Below are 15,355 nucleotides of genomic sequence, written 5' to 3'. Positions count from 1 at the left end.
TTAAGGCCTGCCCCAGAAGAGGAGGATGGGTCCTCTTTACAGCAGCCTCTCGTTTAGCAGACGTCTTCTCCCTGGGCGAAGCCGTCTCTCTATCTACATTTAAAAACACACTCGTACACAAGCACATAGCTGAGCAAAGGTGCCCCCCCCCGACCCTGGACGGGCAAACTCTGTGCATGCTCAGGGACCCTCCTGGAGGTTGGGCTACTCTGCCCTGTTTTTGCCAATACTGTGCTCCAAGCGACACCTCCAGCATTGGGGTGGATTTAAAATATGAACGGAATCCTTCCCGTCGTTCTCACAGTCACACTGTGCAAAAAGCCTAATTCTGAGGGCCAGCGATTAGGAATATTAGTCCAAAGGAATTCGCTTTGGAATTCGGTTTCCTTTATGGAATACATTTGGATTTTTCTATCGCTCTAAGAGCTGAAGGAAAAAATCAAAGTAGAATCCAGTGGGATGCGGGAAGACAGAGGAGGCGACAGAATTAATTTCCAGGAACTAAGAAGGGCCAAATTTTGTTCGAAAAATATTCTGAAATATCCACGCCAACAACGTGTATTTAATTGAAACAGCTTGGGCTCGCAGGGGGAGGGGGGGGCAGTCTCGGAAAAGCAGCGTTGGGTCTCCCTCTTTCTGCTTCTTTTTTTTAAAGTTGGGGGGAGCAGAATGGGGGGGGGGTTCCAGCAGACGGAAGGGTAACTGCCTGGCCCGGTCAGGAGAAGCCGGGGGGGGGGGGGGGGGCTCCCGAGCTGTGCCAAATTGTCTCGGGTAAGAAAAAGAGCAGACTGTTTTTTTTGTAGATTGTGGCAATTTGTGCATGTCTAGGTGAACATGGCTAAAAATAACCTTCGGAAGAACAGGCGGTCAGGACCGGTAATTTATTTAAAATAAAGAGACGAGGGGTGGGCACTGGGGGAGGGAGGGGGGAGGGGAGGGAATAATGAAAAAAAAAAAGAAAAGAAAAATTGTAAAGCACTTTTTTTTAAAAAAAAAATTCAAAACGAAACAAAAAAAGGTCAAAACCAATGTTTGTTTTATTAGCTCCCTTTTATTGTCGTGCTTCGTAAATGTCTTATTTGTGTAATAAATAAAGTTAAGTCGAGTCGAGGTGCGGGCACTGACATCACGGAAGACCGGTTCCTTTTTCTTTGCTTTGAGACTCCTCAGCCGGGCTCCCTTTCTTGGCCTTGGGACCGTGATGTTGTGGAGGGCAAAACAAACAGACAACAACAACAGAAAACCCACAATGAAACCTGACTCCTTGTCTCCTCGGGGGAGGACAATGAACCCAGAGGGCATCGGGCAAAGGATGGGCTGGGGGCTTATGACGGGCATCCCACTTGCCAACCTGGGAGGAATAGGACCCTAATTGCGGGCGATTGGCTCACCATTTCCGCTTACGGCCCCCGATGAAAGGAAAGCCGCTGGGCACCCTTCTCTTGGCAGGGGGAGGCCGCGTCGGCTGTAATGGAGAAATTATAGGGGAGGGGTCCTCAGGCGGGAAAAACCCAAGGGGAGCCGGGCCCTTCCCTCGCCCTCTGCCCAGCTCACCTTCGGCTTGAAGCCAACGCATTCGTCCCAGCCTTTCCGGCATGTTTTCACAATCCATTCGTGCTCATCGTCATCTAAGGGGAGACGATGGGGGGGTTAATTGTGGTTGTGGGGGGGGAGAGACACAAGAGGAGAATTAAAATGGATTTCATTTGTGTGCATGTGTTGTGTGTGTGTCTTGGCTTTTCCTTGTCAAACGGGGGAGTTTTGGCCCAAGGGCTGAGCGGAAGAACAATGAAGACTTAAGAATTTAAGACATAAAAGGAGGATTATTTTTTTTCAAGGCAGATCGAAAGGAAGCCAAAGTTTTCCTCTCCAAGAGAAAGCCAATGCATTTTGGGCTGGCAAAGGGGCCACGTGGGTGTCGTTTTCGGTTAGTTTAGCAAGGCGGCTGGACTTGGAAATAAGCCCAACCAAGTTTAAATAGGGTTTACTCCAGGTAAGTGATGACTTAGTCCGATTCCCTGCCCTGGACGTGACCACAGTCTGACTGCCTTTTAACAGCGCCCCTCATTTCATTTAGGTCGTTTTTCATGCTGTCAAAACCTGGCCCTTTGTTCAGGAGATTTCAGAAAGCGTGGAAGGGTGAGCTTATGATTTAATAAATCTGGGGGGGGGGGTTCCCATGCATTGGGGGGGAGGGGTTGAAGGCCGTTTTAATCAAGTCCACTGAAACGCTCTGAATCTTCCCATCTAAACTGATTCTACATCCCATGTGGCTTAAGTGTTAGGCGGTTAATCTGGTCACCGAAGGAAACTAACTCCGGGATCCCCAATAAATAGATTTTCATTCCTTTTTTTTTTTTTTGCCTCTGGGAATCCAGCTTGTACCCACGTCGCAAAGTTCCCAGTTGTGGCCAAGAGGGGTGAAGGAAGGGGTGAGAACGGAGCCTGGGGGCCGCTCCCCAGTGAGATTTCGGAGGGGCTATAAATGTCCAGGCTCCGTGGGTGGGGCACGGCTGGCCCCATGTCCCCCCAGGTAATTTGCTACAAGACGGGACTGGACCCCACACACCCAGGAACGCGAATCTCGCCTCGTAACCTCCTGCGCTGGTTGTGATTCTGCCTATTTGCAGGGAAATACGCGGGTCTGGTCTCTACATTCACCGCCTTCCCCGCAGGGAAAAACACCAAGACTTTTGACCAGGGAAAGGACAGGAAATCAGGTATCTTTTCCGTCTCTGCGGTGGGAGCTTCTCCTGCTTCAATGCTGAGGGATGCAAAGGGCTCAGGGCATCCCTCACCCCCCCCCCCAACTCTCTCCCTGGACCTCCCCAGAAGGACTGGCAACCCTCCCACGGCCTGTCCAGGCGTGGGTGGGGACAGCCGAGCGAAGGGTTAACGGCTGGAGAGGAAGAGGAGGCAGCCTGCCTGCTAATCACGCCTGCCTGCTCTGAATCACTGCAGCTGTAGCCTCTTCAGGATGAAACAAGGCAAACTGGGTTTATTGTGCTGAACGAGTTCGGGTCTCCTCCCTGATTGTTGGTAATTGGCGGCCAGGGATTTTAACAGCCTCTCCATCATGTCTTCTTGCACTCTACCTGACGGTGCAGCTAACAATTTAAATCACAGATGCCGGGCCGGGCTCGGCAGCAGCTGCTCTTCACCGCCCCGGTTCCCCCTCGTGCCGTCCCTCGCCCCGCCGCACCGGGGTGAGCCTGAAGAGTTGGGTTTTCATCCATATTTAAAACGGAATTAAAAGCCCCGACAGACTTTGATTAGCGCTCCCAGGCGGCAAAGTTGTAATTACCTTCCTCTTTTATTTTATTTTTTATTTTTTTAAGCTAAGACAATTGTTGGGCGATATTAATAGGGGCGTAGAGGCACATCTTTGCCTTCGGATGTGATTTCCTCTTTTTTGTTAAAAAAAAAAGTGGCACTGGGGGTCGGGCAGGGTGGGGGGAGGAGAGGGAGAAGCAAGAATACAAATACTCTTTAATCAACTAGAAATTGTCACCCTGGTGCAATTGGGGGCTCTGCCTTTGGTATGATGGGTGGGGCGGAATCCCATCGGGATAAGATTTATTATCTTTGCGACTTCCCCTTTTTCAGTGGTCCCCATTTGCACCCAAGGAGGAGAGTCCTGGCTGGACCGAGAAAGGGGCAAAGTCACCCTGGATTGGCATCCTTTTGCGTGCCACCAAGGAAGGGCAGGAGAGGTATTGAATCCCTGGGGAGTGTCCGTATTTACTTCAGTTTGAATGGAGCCTGGATAGAGTTTTGAAGAAGAGATTGGACAAACATTGGTCTGCAATGGTCTAGTGTTTTCTGCTTGAGCAGAGGGTTGGACTAGAAGACCTCCAGGGTCCCTTCCAACTCTGTTGCAGAGTTGAGGTGGCGCAATGGTTAGGGTGCAGTACTGCAGGCTACTTCTGCTGATTGGCGGCTGACTGCAATTTGATTGCAAGGCCATCCAACCGGTCAGTCCTAGAGGAGATCAACCCTGACTGCTCTTTAGAAGGCCAGATCCTGAAGAGGAAACTCAAATCCTTTGGCCACCTAATGAGAAGGAAGAAGGACTCCCTGGAGAAGAGCCTCATGCTGGGAACGATGGAGGGCAGAAGAAGAAGAAGGGGAGGGCAGAGAAGGAGGTGGCTGGATGGAGTTACCGAAGCAGCCGGCAGGAGCTTCAATGGACTCCAGAGAATGGGAGAGGACAGGAAGGCCTGGAGGAACGTTGTCCATGGGGTCAAGATGAGTTGGACGCAACTTCGCAACTAACAACAATACACAAGGGTGACTTTCAGGAATCTCAGTAAAATAAAGAACCGCAGTTGGGAAGCCTTCTCTGGACTGACCTTCCTCCCTGTGACTTCCAGGCCAACCACAATCCCGAAAGTTCCCCGCCATCTTTGGCTGCCAACCAGGAGGGACATCTTAGCTGCTGGTTTCCATTTAACTGGGGCAATTACAAATGGCCCATTAACAGGAACGCTCCAGGCTGGTTTGAAACGATCAGTTCGTTAAAGTTACGCAGCAGACTTAACCATCGGCTCGGAGGCGGCCCTGCCAATCAATCCTCAACGTCTCTGTGGCGGAGAGCTCAGACCCAAACCTTCATTGTTGGTCTTGGCAAGCCAGGATTTCAATCTTTGCAGGTTTCGAAGCAGTCTTTATTTTAGGGCCTGGAAACCCCGAGGGTGGGCCAGATGCCAAAGATCCCGGTCCCTGTCATGAAGAAGCGGCTGAGGCAGGGACCCCCCACCCCCAGGGGGAATGTGCTCAGTTTCTACTCAAATGGGAGGAAGGTGATTTTAGGTAGGAAGGCTGGGGAGGAAGACCAGGGACCCTGGTGCCCTGAATGCCCACAGCTGAATGCCACCAGGTCCTCCTGCTAAGCCATCATGGGTGGCCTAGGGCCAGGCAGTGGTGGGAGAAGTCACTGGAAGCTGGGAAACAGTCTTCCGATCTGGATCAGATTGTGGGTCTGACAGGGGCATTGAAGAGTCACACATGGACACTTTCCTAGTCTGGCTTTGAACGTTGCCCTTCCTCTAAAATCCACCCAGGGCTGAATTAAATAAGAGCAGAGAAAGGGTCCCTGAATCTACCTTACCTGCCATTCCCAATCCTGGAGGCTGTTCTGACTTAGGCTTCCCCAAAAAGCCCAAAGCAGAGTCCTGGTCCCGACAAAACCCCTTTTATGAAACAAATGTGAATTCCTCTCCTTCACCTTCAGCCGAGGCCTGGCAAACAGCCTTTCAAAGGAATATTTGGGACCACAGGACTTATCTGTCTTGGAAAGCTGCCAGGTAAATATTTTCCAAATGAGGAAAGACTGGGCACAGAGTCTCTGAGATTCACGGACAGATCTTCACACTCCTGAGACGAATCTAACGACCGACCGACCGACCGACCGAATTGTTTCCTGCAAACCCCACTCCCCTTTCGCTCGTCTTTTGTTTCCTATGGGAGGGGCCATTCACCGTCCACCTGTGGCTTCACTCCCAAGTCGACCCTGATTTCTGAGCTGTTCTTTTCTTCTGGCAGCTCTGCGCATGCGCACACTGGAAAGAGGCTCCAGCTGTTCCTCTGCCTCACTGCTCTCTAGCTCCGTAGGCAGCTGAGAATTGCCAGATGGCCTCAGTCCCGTCTCTGCCTCCGACACAGAGCCCTCATCAGAGCCTTCCCCAGCCTCCAGGACTGGACCCTGCTCCTCCCCAACCCTCCTCACTCACAAGAGAGCTCAAAAGATTTTGCAGCTCCAAAGCCTCCGCTGACCAGATGTGTGCATTGCCTTCCAACTCCACACCCAATTTTGGGCACTGCTAATCAACAGCTCCCGGAGAGCAGGGTCCACAAAATACCCTTCTTCCCCCAGAAAGTTTCCATGACAAAACCAGATCCTTTGAGTTTGTCTAAGGAAGCTGCACCAAGCGGTGATTTCTGAAGCAACGGCTGCACTGATCCATATACTGACAACCAAATATATGTAGGAAGGGGGGGGGGGGTGGGGAGAAAAAGAAAGGCGCTCTCTCGCTCTCACCCGTCCCATCTCTCTGCCCTCCAGAGGGCTGCATGATGGAAAGTGGCACACAATGGGTTTTGTTCCCTGCCCAGGAGCAGACTCAAAAGAGCTCGTGATTAATTTCGGCACAAACCGAACATTCTTGCAAACAGGTCTGGCGCCCGTTCTTTGAAGAATACACTGATTACCAACAATTTCTCAGGGCTTGCCACAAACATTATGTCCTTTGTTGTGCAAAAGAAAAAGAGGGGGGAAAAAATAGCAGAATCAACCATCTGGCAAATGCCCCAGAGCTAAAATCTTTCACACGGCTTATAATTCACAATGATTAAATATACAAAAGCAGAAAAGAGGAAGAAGGGGAAAAAAAGAGAGAGAGTTATACTATAGTATGTTTAAAAAAAACAAAACCCAGGGGGACTTTCATTGCTTGATCAAAACCCAAAGCCATCCACGAAAAAGTATCTGAGCAGCCACACTTATTCAGTTCCTTCCAGGCTAACAGTTTCAATTTGCGACTTGCACAATTGCCGTTTGAACCCGTCACAACTAACGGGGGCCTGGGTGTCACAGGCCATTTCCTGCCCTGTTTTTCAAAGGGCCAGGTGTGCTCCCGGGGGGGGGGGGACCCGGCAGCGATGCCAGGCATGGGCGGGCAGAGAGAGAGAGAGAGGGGGGGGGGGATTCAGTGCTGCAGAAGTGCCAGGGAGGAGCAGAAGAAGAGGGCAGGGGAAATCTCAGGGTGGAAAAGTCTCATTCAAGGAGGAAGACGCAGGCCTCTTTGCAATTCCTCTTTCGAATCCCAGGCGGAGGCAGAGTTTAGTTTCTCCCCGGGTGGGTCTACCTGCCCTCGAGGGGAAAGCGGTCTCTTCCTCGAACCCAGCTCCTTAGGAAGAGGGGGACGGTCAGCAAAACCGGCTCGCCCAGAGGTTCCTAAATATTTCCTGCCATCTGTTTTTGATGCTTCCAGATCTGGGCAGTCGCCTGCCAGGGTTTTCCTGCTTTTCCGGCGAAGGAGCAGTCCTGGATCCGTTCCCCCTCACGGCTGACCCTTCCCTTGCACGCTCCCCCCGCCTCTCTTGTCACCTCTGTGGCCCCGGCCGGCTTTGGAAGACCCTCCGGGGACGGCCAGCGTCCCTCTAAGGGCAGACAAACGCTGCGGATTTCAATTGTGTCCCTGCCCTTTAAAGGAAGGGACGGGCTTTGGCACAGGATCCCATCTTCACACCCGTGTTCTCAGAGGGAGGGAGGAGGGGGCCACGCTCCTGCACACACGGCCCAGGCACCCCTTTGCAAAGCGGGATTTTCACAACGATTGTTGCTGCGGCTGTCGCTCAAAGTTTATAGCAATAGAAGGAAACAAAGGGTGCGTTAAAGCGAAGACGAGCGGGGGAAGAAGAATCCCAAGGAGTCCCTTTCGGTCACCATTCCTGTGTTGGCAAAGGTTGTGCTGATCTCACTCCATCATGGCTGGGACACTGAACCAGAGGAGTTTGGTCTGATGGCACCCAGAGGCATTGAGATTGGGTTGCAGGGAGGGCTTGGCGGGAGAGACGGCTCAGTCCCACCTAGGACAAAGTTCTGGAGATGTTGCAGGACGCATCTCACCAACCCAAAGAGGTGCAGAGAAGAGCAACCAAGAGGATTAGGGGACTGGAGGCTAAAACATATGAAGAACGGTTGCAGGAACTGGGTAGGTCTAGTTAAAGAAAAGAAGGACCAGGGGAGACATGATAGCAGTCTTCCAATATCTCAGGGGCTGCCCCAAAGAAGAGGGAGTCAAGCTATTCTCCAAGGCACCTGAAGGCAGGACAAGAAGCAACGGGTGGAAACCAATCAAGGGGAGAAGCAACTGAGAACTAAGGAGAAATTTCCTGATAGAACAATTGATCAGTGGAACAGCTTGCCCCCAGAAGTTGTGAATGCTCCAACACCGGAAGTCTTTAAGAAGATGTTGGAGAACCATTTGTCTGAAGTGGTATAGGGTTTCCTGTCTAGGCAGGGGGTTGGACTAGAAGACCTCCAAGGTCCCTTCCAGTTATTCTATTCTATTCTATTTTCTATTCTATTCTATTCTGTCCTAACCCTGTCAAGGCCATGACCGATCCTTACAGTGGAGTCTCTAGAGTCCAAGTGACCTTCGGGGGTCTTAAGGCAGCTGATCTTAAGGGTCCTAATCCCCCCCCCACTCCTTTTCCATGGGGAAGGACACCAAGGCCAGGTCTGGCCTGCCCATCGTTTCCCCAGGAGGAGTGGGACGTCCGCCTTGCAGCCAACTTGAAAGGGATGCGCAGGGGAATGGGGGGCCTACCTGCATTTCTCAGGAAGCGGTGCCGGTAATCCACCACCACTCTGGTCTTGGGGTTGTAGAAGCCGTCTCCGCAGTCGTAGCAGCCGGGCGGGATCTGCCTTGGGGGATCCAGGTTGGTCAGCTGGGAAATCCCTTGGGAAGAGAGGAGGTGAAAAGCAAAAAAACCCGGACAAAATAGCTCAACGTTTACTGCTTCGTACCAGGAGCCCCGATATCAAGTCTCTGAGGTCTCCCGGCCAGCAGGGAGAGTCTCTGCCCACTTCCCTAAGAGAGGCAGCACCAACAATGCCGTCGTCGGGCTGACCCAAGGCTCTACCTGCTGGCTTCAGGCCATTGCAGATTTCGGTGTAAAACCTCCGGTCGTAGCCGTCGCAATAATGCCATTTATTGTCTTTGTATTCCAAACCATCCGAAAAGGTGTAGCTCCCCTGCCGGGGGCAAATTTAAAGTTAAGGTTGAGCAGGACGAAGCGTTCAGATCCAACTTCCTGTTTCTTGGCTGTGTTGTGGTTTAAGAACTCCCCCTGTGTCCCCAAGGATGGCCTCTCTCCCTTCTCAGATTGTGTGAATGGGCCTGCTTATCAAACTGCCATCTATTTATTTATCTAAATGGTTTTGTGTGTGTACGCATGTCCCAGCATAACTCGGGAACGCCTCAAGCAATTTCAACCAAACTTGGTACACAACTGCCTTACTCTCTGGAAACAAATACTGTGGGGGTAAAAACACCCCTAACACCCCTCAGTGTGTGTGTGTCCCTGTGTGTGTGTTCCAGCATAACTCCAGAACGCCTGGGCCGCTGAAATGAAAAGGACTGAATTATATCTATAGGGCCAAGTCACAGTACGTTTGACAGTGATAGTGTGCATTTTGGATTCAAGTTCTGTTAAGATACAGCCTGTTGTGCCTTAAAATGGCTTCTACTGTACAGCACAGTGGAGTTTCCATGGTAACGGCTTCGCAGTATCCACAAGGGGGCTCCCTCTAATACATGATTGGCAATGGTGGGATTCAATTCTTTTTAGTACCGGTTCTGTGGGTATGGCTTGGTGGGCAGGGGAAAGATACTGCAAAATCCCCATTCCCTCCAGATCAGCTGGGACTGGGGAGGCAGAGAATAGATGGGGGCAGGGCCAGTCAGAGGTGCTATTTACCCGTTCTCCGAACTACTCAAAATTTCCGCTACCGGTTCTCTAGAACTGGTCAGAACCTGCTGGATCCCACCTCTGACGATTGGGATAAATACATACCTGGGCCACACCTAGTAAGTTATAAAACTGTTTTATCAAACACAGGAAACTAGTTGGGAATGACCAACAAGGCAGGTAGAGGTAGTAAGACGCACTAAGCAAGGCGTGGTATTTCCAAAGAGGATGGACATCCGTGAAGGACATTTAAGGTCCATCCATCCAGTAGTCCTAAAAGGTCCTTATGGGACAATCCATTCAGTGTTGTCTTAGCACACAGTGGTTTGCTTGGGACTCCCACCCCAGGAGGCATCTACCAAGGCTTCGGAGATGGAGGGTGGCTCCCCATGGCAGGAGCTCCTCCTAGGTCCAGATGGGTGAAGATCAGCTCCCACCAGGGTGTCAAGGAGATTGTCGCTCAAGAACCCCCCGAGGCCCCCCCTTCCCAGGATGAAGCCATACCTCCACACAGATGCCTTTGTCCCAAGTCCCTTCATATTTGCTTCCGCTGGGGAAGAGCAGAGTCCCTTTCCCGTGGAACATCCCGTCCTTCATCTTGCCCTCGTACTTGGTGTCGGTGGGGAGGGTGTACGTCCCTGTCCCTTCCAACCTGAGGGGAGCCCAGAGAAACTATCAGGCATCTAGTCTACCCCTCTCCCCAACCACACAGGCCCCCTCCCCACTCGGCCCGTCCTTGCCCAGGTGGGGGCTTCACCCTCATGCAAGGAAGGGTGGCAACTTCCCTCCCAGTTGTGAAATTGTGAATGCTCCAACACTGGAGGTTTTTAAGAAGACATTGGATAACCATTTGTCTGAAATAGTGTAGGGTTTCCTGTCTAAGCAGGGGGGTTGGACTAGAAGACCTCCAAGGTCCCTTCCAACTCTGTTATTCTATTCTCTATTCTATTCTCTGTTCTCTATTCTATTCTCTACTCTACTCTCTTCCCTTCTCTATTCTATTCTATTCCATATTTCTCTTCTTTTCTCCTCTCCTCTGTTCTATTCTATTTTATATTCTATATTCCTGTTCTATTCTATAGCCTACACCCCCTTCCCGTAAGCACCATATGTCAAACGTGTGTGTGTTATCATGCATTACCCTTTGGACCTATTAATAGGCAGGGAGAACCCCCTCATCAACCCCCCCCCCCGCCAGAGCCCCCCTGCAGTCTTACTCTTAAGAGGGGGATTAGCATTATCTAGACACGCCTGCATCATCTTTACGGGAGATTTATGATTTATTAGGGTTGCATATTAATGGACCGCGTGTACCGCATGCCCCCCCACCCCACCCGAGTCTTTACGGGGCATCCCGCATCTCCTAGGCATTCAGGCGCCCTCCCTCCTTTGCACGCGAACAGAGGCTCCCCGTTGCAACCTCCTATTAAAACGTTTGCACGAGACCCTTGCACCCCTTCTTTGCACCCATCCCCCCCTTTGCAAAGGGCCCTGCAGGAGAGAGGGGCGCGTCCCCACGTGCACCTGCCGTTGACGCGCTGCCCGCGGTAGAAGCTGCCCGTGTACTGCATGGCGGGGCGGGTCTCTCTGTCTCGCGCGTCTCCGTCGCCTAGGCAACGCGGGGGGCGAGGCTGGGAGAGGCGTGGCCGCGGCGTTCGCCCCACCCTGCGCCGGAGAGGGCCAGAGCGGGGCTTCTGCGCCTGCGTGGCCAGGGGAGCATGCGCCGTGGCGTCCTGAGGCCCTGTGGAGGCATCGGAGGCGGCGGCGGCGGCAGCGAAGGGGAGTTCAAGGTGCGGCGCTTCTCCGGCCATGACGGGGCTGGTGGAGGTGCCCCCGCTGGAGGAGCTGGACGTGCCGGAGGTGAGCCGCTCTCTGGAGCCTTCTGGCCCGCCCCAAGCGGTGCCTCAGTTTCCTCACTCGCCTGACTTCCCGTGACCTCTGACCCCCCCAGTGTTGACCTCCCCAAGCCCCCCCAGGAGGAGGGGTCAGTCCAGGCCTGCACCTGCAGCCCCCCCTCCCAATTCCCTTGAAGCCTCCTCCACCCCCCTCAAATATGCATGTATGTGTGTGTGTGTGTGTGTGTGTATGTATGTATATATACACACACACATACACACATATTCATATATATTTATATTTATATATGCATATATATATATATTTTGCAAAAATTATTCATTTCCTCCAGTTTCCTCCTTCTCCCAGCATGCAATTGACACCCAGCAGGAAGATTGGACTGGCTAAGATGGGAGCCCCGTAAATTTTGCAAGCAAAAAATAATAATACAAGAAATAAACAAATAAAACAAGTATCCCCATCCCCCCCCCCCCCAACATTTGTTACCTGGACTTTCAGAAGTTAAAAGTTTAGTCCTTCTCCTAGCATGGATTTGGCAACCGGCAGGAAGATTATATTTGAAAAGGGGGGGGGAGGGAAATGAAGTAAGAATCGATGAAGAGCCAGGCTGGATATTCATGAATTTTATTCATTAATCAAATTTGCATAACTGCCCATCTCACCCAAGGTGACTTTGGCATGCGGAAGAAAGGAGAAGAAACAAGCCTACGAAAACTGCAGGTGCAGATGTAAAAGTTCGCAGTAATACTAATGTCCTTAATAATTATTAATTTTCTTAAAATATAAACAAATAAATGAATATACTAAATATTGTAACCCTGTTGAGAGTCCCCTATTGGGAAAGGGGATGAGCAGAGGCTTCTCCCTGACCCCTCTTACAGCACTGAAGTCTATTTATTTTTTTATTTGTTTAAAAACAAAAATTCTACAAACACATCGTCGTGTGAACAGTGTGGAACTAGAGTTACATTTTAGTACAAATAAAACAACACCCTTCATATTCAACCCAATTAACAATCTTACAGACTTTTAGTGATAATACACATATTTTGTTGAATTATAATCTTTCCTTAATTATTCAATATTTCAATATATTGATTTTTTTTGCCAATCTCCATATTCTTGATATCACTCCTTTTACTACAGATAAAATACCAATAATCATACTTGTTATGTTTAACAAACTTATATAATTCTAATAGTAATTGAATATTGAATTATAATCTTCCATTGTTCCCCTTTCTAATTTTTAATTATGCCACAATTATATTTTTAAAATGTCCCCTTTCTAATCCCATTTTAAAACAAATAAAACAATGTTCATCTTCGTTATATTTGACAAGTGATATAAAGTTTATATGTGTTATGAAACGTTGAGGGTCTGCAAGATGGCAACATTGACTTCCTTCCTTGCTCCTCAGCTGCCCGTTGGCACTGCCGTCCTGAAGGCAGGTGCCCACCACTATGGCTCACAGTGTGACCGGATCAACAAGGAGTTCATGCTCTGCCGTTGGGAGGAGAGGGACCCACGGAAGTGCTTGAAGGAGGGCCGGGCCGTGAGCAAGTGCGCCGTGAACTTTTTCAAGTGAGTCTCCTGACACGGGGGGGGCACTGTGTGAGGGGGGGTACGTGCTGTCAGGGAAGTAATAATAATAAAGGAGAATGTTTGTAGCTCAGGGTTGAAATAAGTATTATGGATTGTCAATCAGCCAGATGTTCAGGCTGGATTTGGCATTTTAACTGACCTATTGAAACCTCCCCAAAGTCCTAGTATGGGCAGATGTGGAGGTTTGATGGTGTTAAGGATGTCAGCTGCTCCAAGCAATGCTGCCTTCTGCAATTGACCGATGGAGAGATGGTCAATGCCGACAGTGCTCAAATAATCAATTAGGATGGTGCGTTGCACAATTCAGCAGGTATTTGGACTGGAATTGGCATTTTTGTCCACCAGTTGAGTCCTTCCCAAGGTAGGCAGATGTTTTTGTTCAATGGGGTTAAAAGGATGTCAGCTGTTCCAAGCAAATCTTCCTCCCGCAATTGACCGATGGATAGTTTGTCAATGTCGATGAAGTTCAAGCGGGGCTCCAGATGTTTTGGGGTTGCACCCAAGTTGTTGTCATTTAATGCACCCGCCTTCCCTTCTTATTCTGCCTGGGGGTCATCTTTCGGAATGGTCATCTTTTATTCGGTTAACCAGACGCAGCGTTTTTTGGTTTTTACAGGCAGATCAAGCTACATTGCGCCGAGCCCTTCAACCAATACTGGAACTGCCTCGACGAGTCCAACATGTTGAAGTTTCAGCATTGTCGGAAGCAGCAGCAGCTCTTCGATGATTGTGTGCTGGACAAGCTGGGCTGGGTGAGGCCGGAGCTGGGTCAGCTGTCAAAGGTAACCGAAGACCTTACGTGTCTCTCTCCAGGCATGTCCTCATGCGCAGTGGACCCAAATGCTCGTTTCTCCTTTCCCACCATCTCCAATCGTGCGGAGATCTCCACCCTCCGTTCACACTGCACCTCTGAGAGTGTGGCAAGACCTTGCTCTTTGTTGTGATGCCTGTGGCTGTGGAGTGTGGCCCGATTAAACCAGCCCTTTAAGGGGATGGCAGGTTTCTGGAATGTGAAGGCCGGGGGGTCTAACTCCCCTCTTTCTGGTCCTGTCAGGCCTGTTTTTATGCTGACAGAGCCAGTGGTTTTACACGTGAGTTGGTGACGTAGGAAGAAGTTTGCTAGGAAAGGAGCCGTTAGTTCCTGCCTGCGTAGACAGCCAGTGCTTGGGAGCAGTTAGAATTCTTTACAGAATATAGAACTCTTTATTGGCCAAGTGTGATTGGACACACAAGGAGTTTGTCTTTGGTGCCGATGCTCTCAATGTACATAAGGAGAATAAACTCTGGCTACTTTATAGGCTGGTCTGAGGAGCAGAGGGTTTTCAGTGCCTGAGGGGGTGCAGGGGACCCCTTCCTGCTTCCGTGTCTCCTTGTGTGGCTGTGTTTTGGGGGCTGGCTCACAGGGTTGCACACACCAGCAAACAAGCCTTACCTTCTGGCATGTTTATCAGATGGCTTCCCGTGCAGTTTTTCCAAAGGAGGGTAGGAGGGAAGTATTCACAGAGGCCCACTGAGTCTCACCCAAGTAGAAAACCCTGGGCGGGAGATCCCGTGGTCTTGACTGCCTCTAAACCAGCTTCAGCTGTCCCTCCCTGCTCTTCCACTCTGCCTCCTCTTTGGAAATGCCTTCTTCCTTGCAGCAATCCCACCCCTTCTGCTCAGTGACCTTCTCTTGTGCTTCTTTCCCTTTCCAGGTGACTAAAGTGAAGACCGACCGTCCCCTCCCCGAGAACCCTTGCCATTCCCGGACGAGACCACCAGCCAACCCGCCAACTGAAGGCGAATACAAGCCTGCGAAATATGGCAACCGAGGTTATATCTGGAGTTGGTAGGGGAAGAAAAAAATGGCAGCACTGCACCTACACAAGCCTCAGAGGAAAACCACGAGGGTTTGGGGGGGTATTTTGGGGGGTGGACCGTCGAATGCTCTTTGTCGGTGTTCGATGGTTCTTATCTGTACTCAACGGTCATTAAATGCATATTCTTTGTGAGGTCTGACTTCTTGTGCCTCCTGTCGTGTGTTTTGTTTGAAAAGTACAAATAGAGAAATATTCTCTGTAATTCTGGAATAAATCTCCTTGGGTAACAGCGAGGAAGGCGTCTCATGTGGTGTAAGGACATCATTATGGATTTCTTGGGGCAAACGAAGGGGGCCATTTTTTCCTCCTCGCCTGCTGATCGCTGACTTTCTGAGCATTGCCTCGGTGACTTTGAGCCTCGCTGTCAGTCCGTTTCACACAACCATTAATCCCGGCCTTCAGTTCAGGAGCCCCGATGGGTCCTTACGGTCTGCGGTGACATCAGTCTACAGTTTCCTTCAATGTTTCTGGGATCCACGCAGTGAAGTCCTGTATCTCTTATCTCCTGCTAACGTTCACGGTCCTATTTCTGCGAATCTCCTCATCCATTCTAACT

The 15,355-nt window shown here is 50.5% G+C and overlaps 2 protein-coding genes across 2 annotated transcripts; one reads left to right on the top strand and one right to left on the bottom strand.

Annotated features, from left to right (window-relative positions):
- Nucleotides 1-976: 976 nt before the first annotated feature.
- MORN5 (MORN repeat containing 5) lies at nucleotides 977-11,097 on the bottom strand. Its single transcript, XM_081967431.1, has 6 exons — nucleotides 11,002-11,097; nucleotides 9,982-10,129; nucleotides 8,650-8,761; nucleotides 8,334-8,465; nucleotides 1,555-1,628; nucleotides 977-1,189 (listed from the first exon to the last, which is right to left on the bottom strand). Exons 1-6 carry the CDS (start codon nucleotides 11,046-11,048, stop codon nucleotides 1,127-1,129), a joined length of 576 nt encoding a protein of 191 aa, XP_081823557.1. The 5' UTR covers nucleotides 11,049-11,097; the 3' UTR covers nucleotides 977-1,126.
- Nucleotides 11,098-11,169: 72 nt separating this feature from the next.
- On the top strand, nucleotides 11,170-14,938 carry NDUFA8 (NADH:ubiquinone oxidoreductase subunit A8). The gene is made up of 4 exons (XM_081967432.1): nucleotides 11,170-11,337; nucleotides 12,756-12,919; nucleotides 13,557-13,722; nucleotides 14,635-14,938. The coding sequence occupies exons 1-4, from the start codon at nucleotides 11,287-11,289 to the stop codon at nucleotides 14,770-14,772; spliced, it is 519 nt and encodes a 172-aa protein (XP_081823558.1). The 5' UTR covers nucleotides 11,170-11,286; the 3' UTR covers nucleotides 14,773-14,938.
- Nucleotides 14,939-15,355: the final 417 nt, after the last annotated feature.

The sequence above is a fragment of the Natrix helvetica genome (assembly GCF_964273705.1).
Source record: "Natrix helvetica genome assembly, chromosome: 15".
NCBI lineage: Eukaryota > Metazoa > Chordata > Lepidosauria > Squamata > Natricidae > Natrix > Natrix helvetica.
The sequence above is the reverse complement of the archived record's forward strand: the minus strand, read 5'-3'. Positions and strand labels throughout refer to the sequence as shown.

Excerpts from the sequence above, each read along its gene's own strand:
- MORN5 (XM_081967431.1), bottom strand. The coding sequence starts at position 11,048 with ATGCAGTACACGGGCAGCTTCTACCGCGGGCAGCGCGTCAACGGCAG. Across the intron at positions 10,130-11,001 it reads GGGCAGCGCGTCAACGGCAG|GTTGGAAGGGACAGGGACGT; the intron begins GTGCACGTGGGG and ends GGCTCCCCTCAG. Across the intron at positions 8,466-8,649 it reads CAATGGCCTGAAGCCAGCAG|GGATTTCCCAGCTGACCAAC; the intron begins GTAGAGCCTTGG and ends TCTCTTCCCAAG.
- NDUFA8 (XM_081967432.1), top strand. The coding sequence starts at position 11,287 with ATGACGGGGCTGGTGGAGGTGCCCCCGCTGGAGGAGCTGGACGTGCCG. Across the intron at positions 12,920-13,556 it reads TGCGCCGTGAACTTTTTCAA|GCAGATCAAGCTACATTGCG; the intron begins GTGAGTCTCCTG and ends TGGTTTTTACAG. Across the intron at positions 13,723-14,634 it reads AGCTGGGTCAGCTGTCAAAG|GTGACTAAAGTGAAGACCGA; the intron begins GTAACCGAAGAC and ends TTCCCTTTCCAG.